At 39.8% G+C, this 22,745-nt stretch overlaps 1 protein-coding gene and 1 pseudogene across 1 annotated transcript; one reads left to right on the top strand and one right to left on the bottom strand.

The window, feature by feature from the left end:
• The first annotated feature begins 7,519 nt into the window (after positions 1 to 7,519).
• LOC114199552 (uncharacterized) lies at positions 7,520 to 22,340 on the top strand. The gene is made up of 5 exons (XM_028091490.2): positions 7,520 to 7,951; positions 8,915 to 9,028; positions 15,788 to 15,911; positions 18,422 to 18,548; positions 19,595 to 22,340. The coding sequence occupies exons 3-5, from the start codon at positions 15,888 to 15,890 to the stop codon at positions 21,439 to 21,441; spliced, it is 1,998 nt and encodes a 665-aa protein (XP_027947291.2). The 5' UTR covers positions 7,520 to 7,951; positions 8,915 to 9,028; positions 15,788 to 15,887; the 3' UTR covers positions 21,442 to 22,340.
• LOC148163262 (U4 spliceosomal RNA) lies at positions 8,621 to 8,689 on the bottom strand (annotated as a pseudogene).
• Positions 22,341 to 22,745: the final 405 nt, after the last annotated feature.

Below are 22,745 nucleotides of genomic sequence, written 5' to 3'. Positions count from 1 at the left end.
TGTGAGAAATAGTTTTTGATTAGTCCTATCTGTTCAGAGAACTCGTAAAATACAAATGCCATGAATGCTGTGATTATAGTAGACCTTTCTGGAACTTCTATAGGAAATAAACCTTATAGATGCAGTGAAAGTTGTAAGCCTTTCATCTGAAGACTCCTCCTGGTATACCACAGGGATCTCGCCAAAAGAGAGAAACATTGTAAATGCAGTGATTGTCAAAAATTTCATTTGAAAGTCACAGGCTATGTGTTTAGGAGGCAACACCCGTGAATGCAGTGAAAGTGGGAAATCATTCTTTTCAAATCACATTTGTTATACATTAGAGTATTCATTAAGGGGAGGGACCCTGCAGTTACAGTTAGTGCAGAAAAGCCAAGAAAAATCACATCTCATTGTGCATAAAAATTTCAGGAATTTTGTGATAATGATAGCATTCTCTAGAAAGTCAAAACTCTTTGACCATCTTGTACAGGAGAGACATCCTACAGATGCTATGAATGTGGTACAGTCTTCCCAATTAAATCATATCTTCCTTACATCAGCAAACTCAAGTAGGAGGAAACCCCTATTTAGTGTAGTAAATGTAGTAAAGCCTTCATCTACATGTCAAAGCCACTAATTATCTGCAAAATCATATAATAGATAAATCCTTTGGCCACAAAACTCATCGCATATCAAGAAAGAAATGTCATTAATTGCAGTGATTATCTACAATGCTTTATTTACAATTCAGAGCCTTTTAATTTCATATTTTATTGAACAGATTATGTTTCACAATTTCTGAAATGTAAAACAAAAATAGGACTTTAAGAATGTAGAATAGTAAAGGGGGTGAAGTATATTCACACATTTAGTGAGTTGTAAACTAGAAAGGTATATAAAACTCTGAGCTGGAATCAGAGGGAAAACCTGTTCAGGACTGAAGGGAAGTCCTTGGTTTCTTATTACAAAAATCTCCCATTGACTAAAGGCTATACAAATAAAAATGTCAGTTTATGAAAAAAACTCCAAATTGCATAAAACCCCATTAGGCAGGAGAAATGGCCAGGGTAAAAAGATGTGGGCTGTGGGGGCAGCTAGTCTGCAACAGGGATGTGGAGGGAGGATGCGGCTCACGTCCAGGACCAGTAGGTAGGAGCAGGCTGGGAAGAAGTCCAGAGGCAGAGTTTAGTACATTCACCCAAAGCCCTTGCTTTCCAGTCAGAGTTTCTAGGATGCTGATGATTTCCTCAAACAAGGTACAATTCAGAGCTTTTAATTGCTCTCTAATACACATAGCAGAGAGATCCTATTCTCAGACAAGGGAACAATTTCTAGGTTCAGTAAAGTTATAAAATCCTTAAGGATTTTATATCATATAGAAATACTGTGATTATAGTCACTAAAAATGCTTTCTATGGTGGATTTGATGTCATTAAACATCATAAGCTCTTAAAAAATATAATTTGCTCTACACAGAGCAGTGAATGTGGCAAAAGCATCAGTGATTAATTGTGTTTTATTTTTGTATTTCTGGATTTATTTCTTCACATCTGACCATATCTTCAATTGTGATGCATGTTATAGTCAATGGAATGTCCTCATTTAGTTGTTACAGCTTTTCTACGTTTGATGGCATTTTAGATCTGGGTAATTAGCTAAACTTGGAAGCCATGTATAGAATGAAATTATTTTGTAAGGGCTTAACATAATTGTTTTAGAAAGGATTCCAGAGAATATTCTACCAAAAATATTAGACATTTTCACTGCAAATATGATGCCATTTGAATATATAAAAAATATATATTGTGACAATGGTTTGTAGGAGTTATATTGTGGGCTATACTATATAACATGGACTTTATGTATTTGACTTTATTATATTTTGGAATTACATGAAGGAACATAATTTTTAGGGTTTAATAAATTCTCAGCATAGACATAGAACATTATGTAATAAAATCTCATGTAAATAGGAATGTTCTATTTCCTTATAAATCAGAATATCTTGTAATATATAATTTATCTCAATAAGAATTCTAAAGAATTAGACTGTAAGTTTGCTCTCATTTCTGCTGTCTTTTGTAGTGTTTCTGCCAAGTGTGATGAACTATCCTACTTGAAACCTCCATTATTCTAGAGCCTTATTTCTTAGATATGCAAAAGTGATAAAAGATTTACATGGAATACTAAAAAATAAGCAACATATGAGATGAAGGGGGTTGAAAAGACTTGTGTTCATGTACATTTATTGCAAGTGCTGTATAATGCAGGAACTTTGGATTTATTATGAAAACATGGGCACTAGAAACATTTTCTCTCTTAGCATTTCCTAAAATGCCCAGTATTTACTAATATTAAGGATTACATTGCAGAAATTGGAATTCTTGAACATAGCTGGAATGGAAAGTGGTTCAGTTGCTGTGGAAAACAGTTTGGCATTTCCCTAAAAAGTTAAATACAGAATTACTAAATGACCCTGGAATTCCACTCCCAGCTATATATTCAACAAAATTGAAAGCAGGTACTTCAGTACTTCTACATGAATGTTCACAGCAGCACTGTTCACAATAACCAAAAGGTGGAAATAATCCAAGTGTCCACCAGTGGATGAATGGATAAACAAAATGTGGTATGTGTATGTATATACAGGTATACACATATGTATACATAAAGGAATATTGATTACCTATACAAGTGAAGTGTTGTTGAATGTTATAAGTCTCAAAAACATGGTAAGTGAAAAAAAAAAACATGGTAAGTGAAAGTCAGACACAAAGAACCACATATTGTGTGAAATGTGCAGAATAGGTAAATCTATAGAGACAGACGGCAAATTGGTGGATTCTAGGGCCTGAGGAGAAGAGCACATGGAAACTGATTAATGGTTATGGATTTATTTGTTTTTTTAGAATGATGAAAATGGGAACTAGGTAGAGGTGGTAGTTGCATAACATTGTGAATGTAGTAAATGTCACTGGATTGTATACTTTGAAATGCTAATTTTATATTATGTGTATTTTTACATCAATAAAAAATATATTTGAGAAAAGTACTATTGCAAAAATTGTTGATTTTTATCTGTATTTTGAGTGCCAGGGTTCTTGCAATGATAATGCAAGATTAAATGATAAAAATATTAATGATAATTAATGAAAAAATAACTGCTTAGCAAAACCGATGTAAATATATTGTCTTCAACTTAATAGATATTACCTACCAAAGCTTGACAGCTAACTTCACATTGAATGATAAAACTTGAGAGATGTTCCCTAGTTGTTTGGCAGTGAGGTCTGCTGCAACTTCTCTCCTGAGCTGGAGAGACTTTCCCAGGTGTTGTATTCATGGGAATCATGATTGGGGCCAATGTTTATATGGTACTTCTCCTACATGGACACCACCATAGAATGAGGCATATTCACACCCTCAGAAATGCCCACAAATTCTCTCCAGAGGCAAAAGCCACTGAAACAATCCTGCTTCTAGCAAGCATCTTCATTTTTTTCTTTACTTCACCAATTCTATCCTTACAGTTTATAATGTTTTTTGTTTTTTCAAATCTCACCTTTGGCTGCCGCACACTATCACCTTTCTGATGGCATGTTATCCCACTCTCAGCCCACTGATATTGTTATTTGAGATCCCCAAGCACCAGGATTCTACTCTTAAATGGTGAACAAAAAATCTCAAATTACTAATGATGCATTCACAACAATTTCTCTTTTCTTCAAAGAATCTAGTTATTCACTTACTCAAGCAAAGATATATGGATGCCTGGAATATGACAGACACATACCCAAGATACTGATGATGAAAATATTTATATGATATTGACCTAGTCATGTAGAGGCTTTCAGCTTCATATAGAAGGCAATCAAATAAATACAATACTGCATAAATGTTAATATTATCTTGATGCTTTGTTATTTTTTTTCTTTGAAATACTTGATGGAAGCATGGAACTAATGTTGGACAGAAATAATTTTGGGACATCAGAATTTTTAATAGTTTATTAGGATGATTAAATTGGATGCAGTATTATGTAGTGATAAGCAGTCATTGTTGAAATAGAAGAACTAAAAAGCTATTCATTCTGATTTCCAGCTGTGTAAAATGGAGTATGTGCAATTATTAAAACATTTGTATTGTAAAATATACCATACAGAAAAGTATATTAAATAGTCACACATGCAGGTATCAGTTTAACATAAAATGGCAACAGCTATGTGTGAACAACTATCTACTACCCCTCAGATCAAGCAATAGAACATCCCAGAAGCCCTATTTATCCCAGAAAACACCCCTCCCCTCATTTTCTATGGTCTAGATCTCTTCACAGAGACAACCCTGGAGTGCTTTCTTGAGTCAATTTCACTTCTCTAGATTTCTCCTTTGCTAGAGACATCCTTGGAGCTCCTTCTGCTGGATCCCCTTTTCCTTGCCCAGGGAAAATTTTCTTTCTGTAAGGACCTCAAAACTCTTCCAAAACAGCCAATATGTCCCTGAACCCTTAAGGCAATGGGGCTAAGTGAAAACATCATCATCCTTTTAGGTGTAGCCTAAGGGTGAGGTCCAGAAGTGTCCCCAGTTGGAGGAGCTCTGTCCCTGTGGAGTTGGAGTGCACCATCCTCCGGCACATGGCTAGATGTTCACCAACCTGGAAGCTCTCTGTAGTTTATGGATTTTTTTTTTTAAAGATTTTTATTTGACGAGCACAAGAAGAGGAAGAGGGAGAAGCAGGCTCCCCACTGAGCAGGGAGCCCGATGCGGGACTCGATCCCAGGACCCTGAGATCATGACCCGAGCCAAAGGCAGCCGCTTAACCAACTGAGCCACCCAGGTGTCCCTGGATTTTTTTTAAGGTAAACTCTACACCCAATGTGGGGCTTGAACTCACTACCCTGAAATCGAGAGTTGTGTGCTCTATTGACTGAGGCACCCTGTTTATGGATTTATTTTTATGGAGACTTAATCACATGGGCAAGGCTCAATTTGATAAAGGGAGTTTACAAAAATCTTTGGTAAACATCATACTTAAAGGAGAAACTTTGAAATCAGGAAGAAGACAATGCTGCTTCATCACTCCCTTTCAACATCGAACTGGAGGTCTCATCCACTGCAAAAAGGAATAAAGGCTTAAAAATGGATGAGGAGGGGCGCCTGGGTGGCTCAGTTGTTAAGCATGTGCCTCCGGCTCAGATCGTGATCCCAGGGTCCTGGGATGGAATCCCTGTGTCGGGCTCCCTGCTCAGTGGAGAGCCTGCTTCTCCCTCTCCCACTCCCCCTGCTTGTGTTCCCTCTCTCCCTGTCTCTCTCTGTCAAATAAATAAAATATTTTAAAAAATAAAAAATAAAAATGGAAAAGAATGGGGGAAACTCACTATTTAAAGAAAATACGGGGGCACCTGGGTGGCTTAGTTGGTTGGGTGTCTGCCTCGACTCAGGTCAGGATCCAGCTCCCTGCTTGGTGGGAAGCCTGCTTCTCTCCCTCTCCCTCTGCCATTCCCCCCAGCTTGTGCTCTCTGGCTCTCTTCTATCTCTCTGTCAAATAAAAAAAATAAAGAGAATATGACTTTTTGTAAAAATCTAGAATAACTGCTTTATGTTCCTTTAGGTGATTGTCAGCCAGGTGCAGCCAGGAGAGGGGACACAGGAGAGTTGCAGGAAAAAATTTATTATGTTCACATGTCCTGAGACACAGAGTCACTGCTTGCTGAGAGGAGGTTGCTTGGGAAGGAGTGCCAAGGGATCAGTCTCAACCAAGGAAATGAAGTGAGAGCAAGGATCCATGAGTAAATGCCCTTATTGAGGGTCAGGAAGTACCCCCTATTAGAAGTGCCCTATTGGGGGAGTACACAAGAAAAGACTGGAGAATATTTCCGTGTGAAACTAGGTCACAGGGAAGGTTAGGGAGAGGAACTTGTGCAGGGGCGGATGCTATTACAGGGATACACCTGGTTGCCTGATTGCTGTACTCTAGGCCTGTTTGTGGGGATTTTGAGGCAGTGGGAAAATATGAAGTTTTAAAAATTTACAACACAATAGTCACAAAAACAATTAGAATTAATAAAATAGTTCATCAACTTTGCTTGGTATAGTATCAATATACAAATCGATTGTATTTCTATATACCACCAACAGAGTTAGACAATGAAATTGTAAAATATCATTTACAAGAGCATTAAAAATTTCAGCTATCATGAAACGACCCTAATAAAAACATGTAAGACTACTGTAAGAAACATTATTCAGAGCGCCTGGCTGGCTCAGTGTTAAGTGTCTGCCTTCAGCTCAGGTCATGATCCCAGGGTCCTGGGATCGAGTCCCACATCGGGCTCCCTGCTCAGCAGGAAGCCTGCTTCTCCCTCTCCCACTCCCCCTGCTTGTGTCCCTCTCTCGCTGTGTCTCTGTCAAATAAATAAATAAAATCTTTAAAAAAAAAATTCAGAACTTTATTCAGAGACATTAAAGATTTAACTAAGTGGAGTGATACACAGTGTTCATGAATTTTAAGACTTGTTATTGTAGAGATGTCACTTAAAGGATTTATAGATTCAATGCAGTACCAATACAAATCCCGAACACTTTTTTCTTTTGGTGGAAGTTGACAAGGTGAGTTAAAATTTTATTTGAAAATATAAAGGGCCCAAAGAACAAGGAGGCTCGTAGAAAAAGAATATGGCAGGAGGCCTTGCTTTATCAGATTGTAAGACTCAGAAAGCTCCCCTAGCTAAAACATAGTAGTGTGGGGGCGCCTGGGTGGCTCAGTCTTCAGCGTCTGCCTTCGGCTCAGGTCATGACCCCAGCGTCCTGGGATCGAGCCCCGCATCCGGCTCCCTGCTCGGCAGGAAGCCTGCTTCTCCCTCTCCCACTCCCCCTGCTTGTGTTCCCTCTCTCGCTGTGTCTCTCTCTGTCAAATAAATAAATAAAATCTTAAAAAATAAATAAATAAAAAATAAAACATAGTAGTGCGGGCGCAGGGATAAACAAGAGAACAATGGAACAGAACGTCGGAAATCAGAGCCATGCAGATGGGGACGCTTGACTTAGGATAGAGATGGTTCCACCTAGCAGTGGGGAAATCGACTAAATAATGCAGCTGGGATCATTATCTACACAGTATTCATTGAAACAAATGACCGGGCGGGCTGTGACTAACGAGGATATACAGGATCCTTCTTTAAAGTACCCACTTTATCTTGGGACACGAGATACAAGTAGTATTCTTTCGGCGTGGAGCGCGGTTGCCAGTATCTGGTCCACGACCGTTTCCGGTCACGAAGCACACATCCTCATGTCGTCTCTCCTCCTTTAGATCCACTTCTACTTTCCTAATCCCCGTTTTCTCAAACGTGCCGCCAGCGTCCTCGCCGCACCCCCGTTCCCTGCCCCGAGGTCCGCTCTTCGCTGTACGGATCCAGACCTTCCCAATATGGCTGCGCCCACCGAGCGGCTTCCAAAGGGCGACGAGACCGAGCGGGCGCAACCATTTCCGGCTCAGGCCTGGTCTGTGATTGGCTTAGCGCTCCGCTCCGGTCGAAGACTAGGCGAGAGCGATGAAGTCCTACTAAGCATGCGCGACGGTGCTGACAGCCGCTGCCAAGGTGGACGAACCGGAGATGGTAAGTCTTGAAAAGAAGAGAAAGGAGGGGCAGGATTTGCACCTTTCTGGTATGGCCGGCCAGCTCCGGTCGCCTAGCGTGGCCACCTCGCTCTGCGTACGGCGCTCGATCCAAGATGGCGGCGCACGGTCCACAATGGCCGCTACCCCAGCATCGCAACGAAATCGACGCGGCGATGTCGCCCAAGGACAAAATTCTAACCAGGGCCAGAATGAGGGTTTGTGGATTGATTGTTCACTCCAAAGTGCCACTGATTCCGAGACACAGGCCCCAAACCGGATGAGCGGAAGCGGAAGTGGCGTACCGAAGCTTGGATTCCCACGGCGTAAGGTCACAGATTCGCGGTCCAGGTTAGTTAGGTTTCTGCTAGATGCTTTCAGAGTCCGGCACTGTGGGAATTTTGCGACTTGAGATGCGGTTCGTGGTGGGTACTCGTGGTGGGGGGGCGGTGACTGTTTCAGGCGGCTTCGGGGTTGTCAGAGGCGTTGGCGGAAGCTTGGGCGGGAATTAGTGTTTAGAACGAAAGACAATTCCTTCTGACAGCGACAGGTGGGTTCCGGGTCGCGCCCCGGGCCGTAGATAGAGGCGTTGGGAGAGCCACTGACCGAGGAGCCCATCTGGGTCTGGTTGGTGAGGAAAGGATTGGGAGTCATCTGAGGTTCCTAGGGTCCGAGTTTGAGCATCCGAGGGGCCCGTGATCCCTGTGAAAATAGGTGTCTGGGGGCTGTGAATGGGTGCGAGAGCGAAGTGCAGGGTGTTCGTGGGAGAGGTGTGCGGGATTGGAAAGCGAGGAGCCGCAGGGAGACATTTGGGTGTGTATATTGGGGTGTTCTATTTCCCAGCTTTTTATGCTGAATTTAGGCGTACAGAAAAGTCGAAAGAAGAGCAAAAATGATTCACCCGCCATGAATAGATCCACGAGTTGTTAAAACCGTGCAATAAACACTTAGAATGTGTGTGTGCGCATCAGCCAGTGTACACGTGCGTTTGCACGCGCATGAAATCATGTGAGCCCTAGCTTTTTCAGTTAGTAATAATCGCTCCTCGGATAAACCTCATTGGCTACGATGCTGCCACCGCGCAAAACTAGTACTAGCTTTTTATGTCCGTTCTGCTACATGTTTGTGTGATTTGGCGTAAGGTGCTAAGTTCTTTAATTCGCAGTTTTCCTATTCAAATACATTGGTATCTGTCTCACAGGTACTTCTGAGGGCCCTAATTTCATGACCTCATCTAAACCTAATTACCTCCCAAAGGCCCTCTTCCCAAAGACACACGAGTTTGGGGGCTGCATTTTTTTTTTTTTTAAGTAGGTGCCACGCCCAAGGTGGGGCTTGAACTCACAACTCTGAGATCAAGCGTCACATCCTCTACCGACTGAGCCAGCCAGGCACCCCTGGAGGATATAAATACTAAATCCATAACAGGTAGTACTTGACAAAAGGTATCTATTATTATTTAAGTGTATACTTTCTTAATGGGAGTTTTTATATTTCAAACAATTCTGTTAACTTTTTAAATTAGATATATATATAAACATATACATACATATTTTCTAACTATATGTATTTATGTTTCATATTAAATGGAGTTCTCTTCAGTTTTTGTATCACAGTATCATTATATACTTAATCATCAATAAAAGCAGATAAAAATCCCCTTAAACTATCTGTAATGTTTTGAAATGTATTTTTAAACTGAATTATATTTTATGGATATTTTTCCTTTTTTAATGGGTAAAAGTAGACTGGATTAAATGCGTATTTCAAAGGCTTCTGATTTAGTTTTACCAAACTCCCCAGTAATGTTGCATTATCTAATGCTTCCACCAGTGTGCCAGGTTTTAATACATCTTTAGCAACAGTGGGTAAATCATCCTTTCATATTTAGAAAAAAGTGATTAGCCTCAGCTTTTCTTTATAGTTTTGTTTAAAAAGGTCGTATTTGGTTATCTGAAAATGGAAAAGTCTTCATCCTTGTTCCATCTTCCTGGTCTCTCCTTCTAACCCTCCCAAACTTTGGAACTACTGTTCACAAATTAGTATGTATTATTCCTTTGACTTGTATAATTTTATCACATGTATACGAATATACTTTTATGGTAATGAGAGTACACTCTAGTTTTTCTAGTTTGTAAGTTTTATAATAAGGATATTATAATGCGGTCTTCCAAGGCTTGCTTTTCTTGATTCAGTACAAGTCTGTGATTCATTCATCTTGCTGGTTGGCTTGTTTTATCAATATGAATTTCATTGCATAAATACAGTGTAGTTCATGCATCCATTCTCCTGCTGTTGGACATTTGTATTGTTTCTGGGTTTTGGCTGTTAAAAGTAGTGAAGTTCTGAAAAGTCTTAGCTGTCTCTCAGTCACTGTGAGAATTTGTATGGTCTAGGCTATATACCCAAAAGTATAATTTCTGGGATGCCTGGGTGGCTCAGTAGGTTAAGTGTCTGCCTTCGGCTCAGGTCATGATCCCAGGGTCCTGGGATCGAGTCCCACATTGGGCTCCATGCTCGGCAAAGAGTCTGCTTCTCCCTCTGCCTCTGCCATTCCCCCTGCTTGTGCTGTCTTTCTCTCTCTCTGACAAATAAATAAAATCTTAAAAAAAAAATAAAAATAAAAGTATAATTTCTGACACAAAGTAGATGAATTTTTATCTAGAAGGAAAAGCCAAATTGCTTTTGTACCACCTTACTCTGTCATCAAAGTAAAAAAAGCAGTGTATAAAAGTGCCTGTTGATCCGTAAGCTTTCCAAAACTTAGTATTTTCATTCTTGCTTTTTGACCATCTTTTGGGTATAAACATCATCTCATTGTGGGGTTTCCATATGCACTGTTCTCATTACTAACAGGGTTGATCATCTTTTTATATGTTTATTGGCCAATTTTATTTTTTTATTTACTTATTTTAATTTTTAAATTTCAATATAGTTGATGCACAATGTTACATTAGTTTCAGGTGTACAACATAGTGATTCACCATCTTTATATATTACATGTGCCAATTTTAAAACTGAGAAGTTTGTCTTTACTCACATATTTGGAATGCTCACCTTTTGCTAGTTATTTTGTAATAAACAATTTGTCTGGCCTTTGTCCCCAGCTCCTGGGAAATAGCCTCTAAATTGTTGGAATGTCCTGAGTGACAGGAGTGTCTTTGTTATTCATGGTGGGTCTGTAGATAGTTGTGCCAGTGGGGTGACTCAGGATGGGGCTGTTTATGCCAAGAAAACCAACCATGTGATTAGAGGGTTGAGGCTTTGAGCCTGGTGATACCAGCCCAACCTCCGAGATGGTAAGGGTGCTGGAGGTTGAGTCACATGGCCAGTGATTAGATCAATCATGCTTACTTAATGAAATTCTAATAAAAACTAGACACTGAAGCTCAGGTGAGCATCTGTGGTTGGCAGTACCCTACATACTGTTCCTTGTAGATATGCTGGATGAGTAATGTGTCCTGACTCCAAAGGGATAGGACAATGGAAGCTTCTGGTTTGGGAGGATCCCAAACCTCACTTACCCTATTGTCTCTCTCCATTTGACTGGTTATGATTTGTATCCTTTTGCTACAATCATATATTTTTAAAAATTATTTATTTATTTAAAAAATTTTATTTATTCATTTGAGAGAGAAGAGAGCACACGTCAGAGCACATGAGTTGGGGGAATGGCAGAGGGAGAAGGAGAGGGAGAAGCAGACTCCCCGCTCATCACAGAGCCTGAGTAGGGGTTCCGTCTCATGACCCTGAGATCATGACCTGAGCCGAAATCAAGAGTCAGATGCTTAACCCACTGAACAACCCAGGTGTCCCTCCTTTTGCTGTAATAAAACTTCTGTCTTGCACACTTTCCCCCCAGGTACCTTGTAAATACTGTTTTTTCCTCTCCCTTTTAAATCTTATTATTTGTTTGAATATGAAATTGCAATTAATGTTTATATTGATATTAAAACAATTGCATAATGACAGTTTTGTTTCTTCTTTTCCAGTCTTCATTCCTGTATTTTTCCCATTTTATTGCTCAGGTTTTTATTTGTGGTACATTTTTGACTAAATGTTGAGAGAAAGGTTATCCCTGTTCCTAAGTTTAAAGAAATGCTATGGATTATTTTGTAGATACTCTTCTTTGTCTATTTCTAGTTTAGTAATACATTTTTTTTTTTTAATTGTCAGTGCTGGGGCACCTGGGTGGCTCAGTCAGTTGAGCAGTAGACTTTTAATTTCAGTTCAGGTCATGATCTCAGGGTCCTGGGATTGAGCCCCATATTGGGCTCTGCGCTCAGCAGGAGGTCTGTTCAAGGACTCTCTCTTCTTCCTCTACTCACTATCCTTCCATTCCTGGAATAAAGTCAGCTGTGTCTAGTATGATTCTTCCTCTATTTGGTTTTCTTAGTAATCGTCCTATACATCAGTGGATGTGGTTTCTCAGTATTTTATTTAGGCTTTTTATAGCTAATTTAATAAATGCAATTGGCCTATAAATGTCTTTCTCATATTATCCTTGAAATCCCGTACTGTTTCCTTCAGTTGTCCTATAGCCTAAGGCACAGAGTTGATTTTCCTTCAGAGTTCTCAGCGGTGTGATATTGAGAATATTAAGCTGTGTTAATATATTTCTAGGGTGTCCTGGCAACTCTAGATTACTCTCTGTTAAATTGATTTTTCATAGCCAGAATTAATTCTTTAACAGCACTGTTTAGAGTATGTAAGAGACCAGCTGGGTTTTTCATGAAGATGAAGTTTCAACAAGAGATAGGTATTTGAGATTTCAGTTGAGACTTCATTGTAGAGTTTAAGGACACACAAAGAGTGTGTCAGAGGCAGACAGCCTGTATTTGTTTTGCTTTTTGTAGGCAAGTTTAGCTTAATTGAGGTATAATTTACTTACAGTAACTCTTACCAATTCTTCATGTACAAATTTGATGAGTTTGTCAAAGGTATACCAATGTGTAACCTCTTCTTCAATCAATACATAGGACTTTTGCGTCAACCCCCAAAGTTCCCTGGTGTCACCTTTTCCATTTGAGACCATATTCCCATTCTCTGTTCCCTCATGATCATTTATGTGCTTTCTATAGTTACATGTATTCTTTTTTTTTTAAAGATTTTATTTATTTATTTATTTATTTATTTATTTATTTATTTATTTATTTGAGAGAGAGAATGAGAGATAGAGAGCATGAGAGGGAAGAGGTTCAGAGGGAGAAGCAGGCTCCCTGTTCAGCAGGGAGCCCAATGTGGGACTCGATCCCGGGACTCCAGGATCATGACCTGAGCCGAAGGCAGTCGTTTAACCAACTGAGCCACCCAGGCGCCCTATAGTTACATGTATTCTAATACCTCATATAAACTGAGTTATACAGTAAGTAGTTGTGTCAATGGGAGTCCCATTCCCTGGCCTCAGTTCTTGAGTTCCGCCAAGAAAGAATTCAGAGCCAAACTCTAAAGCAAGCAAAGGTTTAATAACAGTTTAAGCAAAAGTACATTCTTGAGATGGGAGAGCGAGCAGGCCCAGAGGTTGCAGCTGCACCCTGGGTGAGGGTTGTTTTTTCTTTTTGTGTTTGGATAGGTTAGGGGTCATAGCTAGGGTGGTTTCTGAGGTTGCAGCCAGTCATCTAAGGGACTCCATCTACTGGAGGAATTTTTGGTCTTAGATGGTCCTTGTCAGAACTGTCATGGCAGCCGTTTTCTGGGGAAGGGGTTAAAACCACAGTGTAAATGTATATAATAAAGCTCCAAGTTACTGTAGGGCAGTGGCCATAGGGAAGAATGCAGGCATATCCCATGGGGTCTTTCCCAGGTGTTTGGAGCTTGGCCTCCTCCCTTTTACAATCGGAAATCACTTGTTCCCTGCTCATATCTAGCTAACTGCCTACTCTGTCATTCGCTGGTGTTTGGCTTCTTTCGCTTAGAATAATGCTTTTCATCTTCATCCATGATTTTGCATTTATCATTAGTTTATTCCTCTCCGCTGCTGAGTAATAATCGGTGGCACAGATATGCTGCAACATGTTCATTCCCCAGTTGATGGATGTTTTGGATTTTGGAGGTCGGTTTTGGATATTCTGAATAAAGCTGCAGTATGCATTCATGTACAAGTCAAAGTGGCTGTACCATGTTGTATTTTTACCAGCAGTGCAGGAGAGTTCTTTTTCTTCGCATCCTAGTCAGTACTTAGTAATTTCGGTCTTTTAGATTATAGCCATTCTGGGGCACCTGGCTGGCTAAATTGGTGGAGCACGGGACTCTTGATCTTAGGTTTTCAGTTTGAGCCCCAAGTTGGGCCTAGAGCTGATAGATAGATAGATAGATAGATAGATAAAATTACCGCCATTCTAACGGGTTTGTAGCAATATTTTATTTAGGTTTTAATTTGCTTTTTGTTGTGTAACCTAAAGCAGCTTTTTGTGTTTTTATTAGCCACCTCTCTACTTTTGGAGAGGGAAGTGTCTGTTTAAATCTTTTGTTTCTTGGGGGCACCTGGGTGGCTCAGTCATTAAGCATCTGCCTTCGGCTCAGGTCATGATCCCGGGGTCCTGGGATCGAGCCCCACATTGGGCTCCCTGCTCCACGGGAAGTCTGCTTCTCCCTCTCCCACTCCCCCTGCTAGTGTTCCCTGTCTTGCTGTGTCTCTCTCTGTCAAATAAATGAATAAAATCTTTAAAAAAAAATCTCTTTAAATCTTTTGTTTCTTTTTTACTAGATTGTGTCTTTTGTGAAATTGGAAAAGTTCTGTTTTTTTTTAGATAGAAGTATTTTAGTCAGGTATGCATTTTTTTTCTGTGCTTTCTTCTAGAAGTTTCACTGTTTCTTTTTTAAGTATTAAAGTTTTTCTGTGCCTTCTTCTAGAAGTTTCACTGTTTCTTTTTTTAAGTAATCTCTACACCCAACATGGGTCTTGAACTCACAACCCCAAGATCAGCAATCACCTGCTCTACTGACTGAGCCCGCCAGGCACCCCAACAGTTTCAATTCTTAAATCTATAATCTATTGAGTTAATTTTGGTATGGGGTAAACACGAATATCCTATTGTTTCAATAGCATTTGTTAAACATTTTATTATTTTTTTTTATCATGCTCATGCTTGTCTCTCACTTGTTGAATATATGGAGTATATATAATAGTATTTTTGGTGTACTGGTCTACCAGGTCTCCCCTTTTGGCCATTTTTGTCTGTTTCTCTTGCTTGATTTTTTCCCCCTAGCTATGGGTCATATTTCCTTGCTTCTGTGCATGTCTGGTAATTTTTGATTGGATGTCATATATTGTGAGTTTCATATTGTTTGCAGAATTTTCTTTTAATTCCTTTAACTACTTTTGAGGTTGGTTCTGGGATGTAACCAAGTTACTTTGGAACAGTTTGATTCATTGGAGGCTTTCTTTTAAGCTTTATTAGGTGGTGCCAAAAGAGTCTCTTGTCTAGGATTGTTTTGTCCCCATTTCTGAGGTAATCTTCTCCTGAGACCTCTGCATTGCATGAGACCACGCATATTAGAAGGTCTTTCCACCCAGGTTAGTGGGAACGCTGAACTATTCCTGATCTTGTGTGAGCGCTAGGAATTGTTCCACCTGCTCCTTTCTAGTGGCCTTGGTAGTTTCCTCACAGCCCATTAGTGCTGAGCCAGAGACTCAAAGGAACCCTCTGCCTCTATAGAGTGAGTTTTCCCTCTCTTCTCTGGTATACTGCCTGGCAAGTGTTAGTCATCTTTTCTTCCTCAGACTTTGAATTCTGTATCATTAACTCATCAACACTGCTAGATTCTTCGGGTTCCTTCTCCCCGTGCTGTGGCCTAGAAAGTCTCCAGGCAGTGAGCTACGGCACATAAGGGTCTCACCTTGTTTCCCTTCTTCTCTGACTTCTGTGTGAGAAAATTGTTTAGACATGTTTCCTTTTTTTTTTTTTTAAGTTGGTTAAGATGAAAGGATAGTTCATAATTTGGTAATTTTACCTGGAATCAGAGGTTCTATCAATTCCGAGGGTTTGTGTTTTAATCCTTGGTCCACCCGTTACTGTGTGGCTTTTAGCTAGGTGCCTGACCTTTCCTATGGAATAATTATAGTTTACCCCATAGGATTGTGAGGGTTAAATGAGAAAAGAAATGCTTAAAACGGTTCCTTGCATGTATAGGAACCTGCTTTTATTATTATTTCCATGCCAAACAAATCTTTCCTTGAATCCATAGATGCTGGCTTCCTAGAATGAGGCACTTCCTATAAAGGACAAAGTAGATCTCAAGTCTAGAAGTTCATCCTTGCTGAGGATACCCTTGATGAGACACCTGAATGCTGAAAATGACCAAGTCCCAGGTGAGCTGTTTATTTCCCAGATTTCTAGAAGTTTATAAAAATGTATACAATCTGATGGATGTCAGAGTTGGTAAGGTGGTGGGGGGATGGGCAAAATGGGTGAAGGGGAGTGGAAGATACAGGCTTCCAATTATGGAATGAATAAACCATGGGACTAAAAGATACAACATAGGAAATATAATCAATGATATTGTAATAGTGTTGTATGGTGACAGATGGTAGCTACACTGTGGTGAGCGTAACTGTAGACTTGTTGAATCACTATATTGTACACGTGAAACTAATGTAACATCATGTGACAACTATAGTTAACAATTTAAAAAACATATAATCAGAGTGAATGATGTATGTAAATCTGTTGCATCTGGGAGAAATGTACTTAGACTGGGAAACAGAATAATGATCTGGAGTAGCCAGTCAGGAAGGGAGTACTGTCTTATCTGTATATCTCATGTTGCAAGGTGCTAACAATTGGGACATTGCCACATAAGTGGCAGGATCCAGAGCTGAGTTGCAGACATTTCTGTAGTAATACTGGAAACCATCACAGAAGAATAAAAACATGTTATAAGATTTACTTTGTATATAAGGAGGAAGCACATGGACTTTCTGACTAAATATTTCCCAGAGATTAAATGTGAAGAAGTGTCTTTGATGGGTCTTCCTCTTCTGTTTTTCTCCAGAGTATGGACCCAGTGAATGGTCATCTTCCTAAGGAAACGTGGGAGATATAAAAGGCATAGCTAGAAAACTTTAAAAATCTCTTCTTAGCTCCAAAGAGAAGAATAATTTTTACCTAAGGGTCTTTGTGTAGGTCATTGTGTGAACATATGTAAAGTGTTTAAAACAATATACAGCACATAGTAAGAGCTCTGTTTTTGCTTTTATGACTATCATGATTTAATACATAGCACAATTTCTTTTTTTTTTTTTAAGATTTTTTATTTATTTATTTGAGCGAGAGAGAGAGACAAACAGCGTGAGAGGGGAGAGGGTCAGAAGGAGAAGCAGGCTCCCCGCTGAGCTGAGAGCCCGATGTGGGACTCGATCCCAGGACTCCGGGATCATGACCTGAGCCGAAGGCAGTCGCTTAACCAACTGAGCCACCCAGGCGCCCTACATAGCACAATTTCTTAAAATGCAGTTCTGAGCATAACATACTTTTGTATATGAAAAACACTGTAGTGTCTTCCAAGTGTCTGCAGGAAATGTGTACGCTTACTCCAAGTTCTGTTGCTGCCTGTACCCTATTGAACTTCTTGCAGTTCCTTGAACCCAGCATGGTATTTAACATTTTTAACACACACTTCCTTTGGAAGACCAACAGCTCCCGTGTCTTCCAGCGCTTACTGTGGAACACACCACTAAATGCGCTGCACCTCTTCCAGCTTGACCTCTTCTTCAGAACTAGTTCCTCACCTACTTGTGCCCATATTTTAACTTGAGTATACTTCTGTTGTAACCCTTGTTAAACCATAATGTCTTGCCGTATATGAATTCTGTAAAGGAGTGTACTTGCCACTCTGCAAGATCAGAAGCTACCTGAAGTCAGGACTATGCTTTATTTCCTTTTTTATTGCAATGTATAGTAGGTAACATTAAATGCTCCTGGGGAGCCTCGGTGGCCTAGCTGGTTAAGTGGCTGACTTCAGCTCAGGTCATGATCTGGGTCCTGGGATTGAACCCCACGTCGGGCTCCCTGCTCAGCGGGGAGTCTGTTTCTCCCTCTCCCTCTGCTCCTCCCACAGCTCGTGCTCTCTCTTTCATAAATAAATAAATTAATTAATTAATCTCGGCGGGGGGAACAAAAAACAAATGCTCCTAAGGTCAGTTGCAGATGGTTTTTAGGTAAAGTGTTTTTTGTTTTTTTTTAAGATTTTAAAAATTTATTTATTTGACAGAGAGAGAGAGACAGTGAGAGAGGGAACACAAGCAGGGGGAGTGGGAGAGGGAGAAGCAGGCTTCTGCTGAGAGGGGAGCCCAACGCGGGGTTCCATCCCAGGATCCTGGGATCATGACCTGAGCCGAAGGCAGATGCTTAATGACTGAGCCACCCAGGCGCCCCTAGGTAAAGTTTTAACAACATTTTACATTGGGTGAATGAATGAGTGACAAAGTGAATGAAGAGTGCAGAAAGGAGGGGTGCCTGGGTGGCTCAGTCAGTTAAGCATCCAACTCTTGATTTCAGCTCAGGTCATGATCTCAGGGTTGTGAGATAGAGTCCCGCATCAGGCTCTGTGCTAATGGCGAGTCTGCTTGAAATTCTCTCTCTCCCTTGCCCCTTCCCTTGATTCTCTCTCTCAAATAAATAAATCTTTTTAAAAAAAAAATGCAGAAAGGATTGTTTTAATGGATTTATTAGTGCGCAAGGTATAAATCAAAACTAGATATAAAGAAATAACTTGTTTATAAATTTCTATAGTAAAAATAATCAGAATAATATCCTATATATCTTCTATATTTTATTCCATTATATTAACTCTGGATTAAAAAGGATTATGTTATTACAGGGCTTGTTGTCATTCAGTGATGTGGCTGTGGATTTCACCTGGGAGGAATGGCAGCTACTAGATACTGTTCAGAGGAACCTCTACCGGGATGTGATGTTGGAAAATTATAGCAACCTAATGTCTTTGGGTAAAGACAATGTTCCTAAATATCTCAGCATGAGCCCATTAATTGCCTGTTTTGTTTTATTTTTTCCATTGATATAATTTATGGGTACTCTGATATCCTTATTGATTTTGGAGTTGTATAGGTGGTAGAACTTATTTTATGACCAAATAGTGACGGTACTTACTTTCATTTTCTGAATGAAAAGTTTGTTTTGCTGAGATTCCCTGAAACGGAATTTTTCATCATAGGCCCTAATACTGCTCAGTTCTCTGGGATTGCCTCTTGACAGGTTATCAAGCCACTAGGCCAGAAGCGACAGTCCCCTTGGAGAAAGGAGAACAAGGAATGCTAGAGAGAATTCCCAAGTCAGTGTAGTCTCGGGGAGTACAGCAGTGCAGTGGGAGTTAGTGGAAGCCAAGTGACAGTTGATCACTGGTGCGTTGGGGCCCTTGTTATTTTAATATTTTTTCTCATAATGTCTGAACCTTAAGAGGTGACTTAGAGCAAGTGAAGAGGTCATCAGTGTGAATGGGGCTTCCTTCTCTCACCGTGTATGACTCATTTGCTAGCCACCTGGCAGAAGATGTACCTCCTTTTATCTACTCTGGGTCAGATCTTGGCCTGTTTCATTTGGTCTTTCCTTTTTGGCTTAGTTGTTCTTTTGCAGGTGGTGAGATAAAACCTGCCTTCCCTACATCTTAATCATATTCACATAGCTTTTCTATTATGCTTTCAGATATTCACTGATTCCCTCCAGAGTTTGAGGATACCATGTCTTCAGTTCATTACTTATTGTCTATTTCTTTTATTGTATACCTCTGACTTATATTGTGCACGTGCTGTATCACTTTCTCCATTCTCTTTGGATATTGACTTGAGATTCCATCCCTCCCCCCCCAATTTCATAATGGTAGGATTCATTGATTTTTTTCCCCTAGAAGTAATGTGGCAAGTTTAGGGTTAGTATCAGGAAAATATTGAGAAGGATGAATCTGTGGAGGGAAATAATGAAAATAATGCATTGGGAAAAATATTTTCTCTGAGCAAAAACTTTGTTCCTTTTGTAGAAAGACCCCTTCAATGTTTCTCAAGAGGAATACATTTGAAACAAAAGTCAGATTCAAAATTTCAGAGTAAAAACTATGCAGAAATGAATTCTGTTGAATTAAACAGCCATGGGAAACCATTTTTCCATACTCTACATGAAACCGGCCATATTCAGGCCCAGTACAGTGAACATAATTTGTGTGTGAAGACCTTCAGCATGGTGAAAAATCTTAAAAGACATCATAGAATTCACACAGAAGGGAAACCTTATGAATGTAGTGAGTGCCCAAAATCCTTCAGATATAAGTCAAAGCTCATAATACACCAGAGAACTCATACAGGAGAGAAGCCGTACAGATGCCCTGAATGTCAGAAAGCTTTCAGTACAAAATGTCATCTCACTCTACACCAGAGAACTCATACAGGAGAGAAACCTTATGGATGTATTGAGTGTCCGAAATCTTTCAGAACAAAGTATCATCTCATTCTACACCACAGGACTCATACAGGAGAGAAACCCTATGAGTGCAAAGAGTGTGGAAAAGCTTACAGGGAGAAGACAAAGCTCAGATTGCATTGCAGAACACATACAGGAGAGAAACCTTTTGAGTGTAGTGACTGTGGGAAAGGTTTTATGCAGAAGTCAAACCTGATTATCCATCAAAGAACTCATACAGGAGATAGACCCTATGGCTGTAGACAATGTGAAAAGACCTTCTGTAGTAAGTCTCAGCTTGTTGTTCACCAGCGAACTCATACAGGAGAAAAATTGTATGAATGCAAGGAATGTGGGAAAGCCTTCAATAAAAACTCACATCTCCTGACACATCAGAGAATTCATAGAGGAGAGAAACCTTATGAATGCAGTGAGTGTGGAAAAGCTTTTGTATACACATCACAGCTTATTGTACATCAGAGAAATCATACAGGAAGAAAACCTTATGAATGCAAGGAGTGTGGGAAAACCTTCAATAAAAAGTCACACTTCATAACACATCAGAGAATCCATACAGGGGAGAAGCCTTATGAATGCAGTGAATGTGGAAAAGCTTTTATAGACAATTCACAGCTTATTGTTCATCGAAGAACTCACACAGGAGAGAAACCTTATGAATGCAAGGAATGTGGGAAAGCCTTTAATAAAAAGTCGTCCCTCATAACACATCAGAGAATTCATACAGGAGAGAAGCCTTATGAATGCTGTGAATGTGGAAAAGCTTTTATAGACAAGTCACATCTCATTGTCCATCAGCGAACTCATACGGGAGAGAAGCCCTATGAATGCAGTGAATGTGGAAAAGCTTTCATACGAAAGGCAATGCTCATTGTCCATCAGAGAACACATACAGGAGAGAAACCCTTTGTATGTCTTGAATGCCAAAAAGCCTTTAGCAGTATGGCAATGCTCAGTAGACATCAGTTGATTCATACAGGAGAGAGACCCCATGGATGCAATGAATGTGGAAAAGCTTTCCGCCAAAAAAGCCATCTCATTATCCATCAACGGTGCCATACCGGAGAGAAACCCTATGGATGTGTTCCATGTGGTCAGATCTTCAACCAGAAGTCCCAGCTCATTAGACATCAGAGACGCCACACAGGAGAGAAACCGTATCAGTGCACTCAGTGTGGAAAAGCCTTTTTTGAGAAATCATACCTCAGTGTCCATCAGAGAAGTCACGCAGGACAGAAACCTTATCAGTGTAATGAGTGTGGGAAAACATTCTCTGTCAAGTTCTTTCTTACCTCACATGAGGAAATTCATACAGGAAAGAAATCTCAGGAACACACTGAGCACTGTAAAGACTTTAGTGAGATGTCAGATCTCACTGAATACAAGAGAAATCACCCAAGACACACTCTATGAATGCTGTGAAAGTTAGGATACTTTTGGTTGGTGTCAGTTTCAGAAAACTTATCCAGGAGAGAGATCTTTTAAGTGCAGTGAATATAAGAAAATTACCTACCACTAGTGTAGCCTCATTTCATTGGAGAAAGGCATATGAATGAGATGAAAAGTCAAAATCTTTTCTTGACATGTGAAATCCCATTATACATCACACAGAAGTGAAACCTGAGTGCAACAGATGTTTTTGATGGGTCATCCTCTAATAGTTTTCACCAAGGGAAAAAAAAACAACAACTCACAAATGTTGTGAATCCTGGAATACTTTCCAAACAGATGAGCTTTCACACCAAAGAAAATAGAAGACTGAAGACTTGCAATGAGGAATGCCTCTGGCATGAAGTCTAAACTTAATATGCATCAGATAACACTTAAGGAGAAGTAGTATGGTGTAATGATGCTGGGAAAGGTTGCTTACATATAAACTTTATAACAAAAATTTCGTTCCTGTCCATTGCCATTTATTTATGGAAAATATAACATGAAGTAGTCAGAGCAAATAACTTCGGTATGCCAAAGGACACTTTGTTTCATGTTTGAATATATTGGATAGTCAAAACAGTAAGTTAAGAATGGTCCAAGATGAATGTATTTGTTTTGTGTCTGAGTATTTTTGTAGTACATGTATACAGTAATCTTCAGGTTTCATAAGATCATGAAAGAAAGTTGTATACCACAAAATTGTTTGTAATGTGTAGTATCCATCAAGAAATGCCAACATTGTACATTTTTTAATATATAAATTGCAAGGGAAGTATTTAGGCTTAAGATTATGAGCTTTTTAAAAATTCTTTACTGGTTTACATAGTGGATCTGGTAATAATTTTAGCCCTTTGGAATAATAAATTTTTTGAAACAAATTGTCTTCTGGTTGTCACTCAGAAAAAATAAATCCATTAAAAATAGTGAGATTTGGGGTGCCTGGCTGGCTCAGTCAGTGGAACATGTGACTTTTTTTTTTTTAATTTTATTTATTTATTTGAGAGAGAGAGCATGAGCCGGGGAAGGAGCAGAGAGAGAAGCAGGGTCCCCACTGAGCAGGGAGCCCAACGTGGGGCTCGATCCCAGGACTCTTGAAACATGACCTAGCCGAAGGCAGATGCTTAACCAACTGAGCCATCCAGGCGCCCTGAGCATGTGACTCTTGATCTTGGGGTTGTGTGAGCCCCACATTGGATGTAAAGATTACTTAAAAATCTCTTTAAAAACTATTGAGATTTAAGAGTGATGAGTAATCACACGTCTTCTGTCCCTAAGTTCTGAAA

The sequence above is a fragment of the Eumetopias jubatus genome, unplaced genomic scaffold, assembly GCF_037043125.1.
Source record: "Eumetopias jubatus isolate StellerSeaLion01/CBP00866 unplaced genomic scaffold, mEumJub1_p1.0 scaffold_10, whole genome shotgun sequence".
Classification (NCBI taxonomy): Eukaryota; Metazoa; Chordata; class Mammalia; order Carnivora; family Otariidae; genus Eumetopias; species Eumetopias jubatus.
Note: the sequence above shows the minus strand (reverse complement) of the source record. Positions and strands in the feature narration are given on the sequence as shown.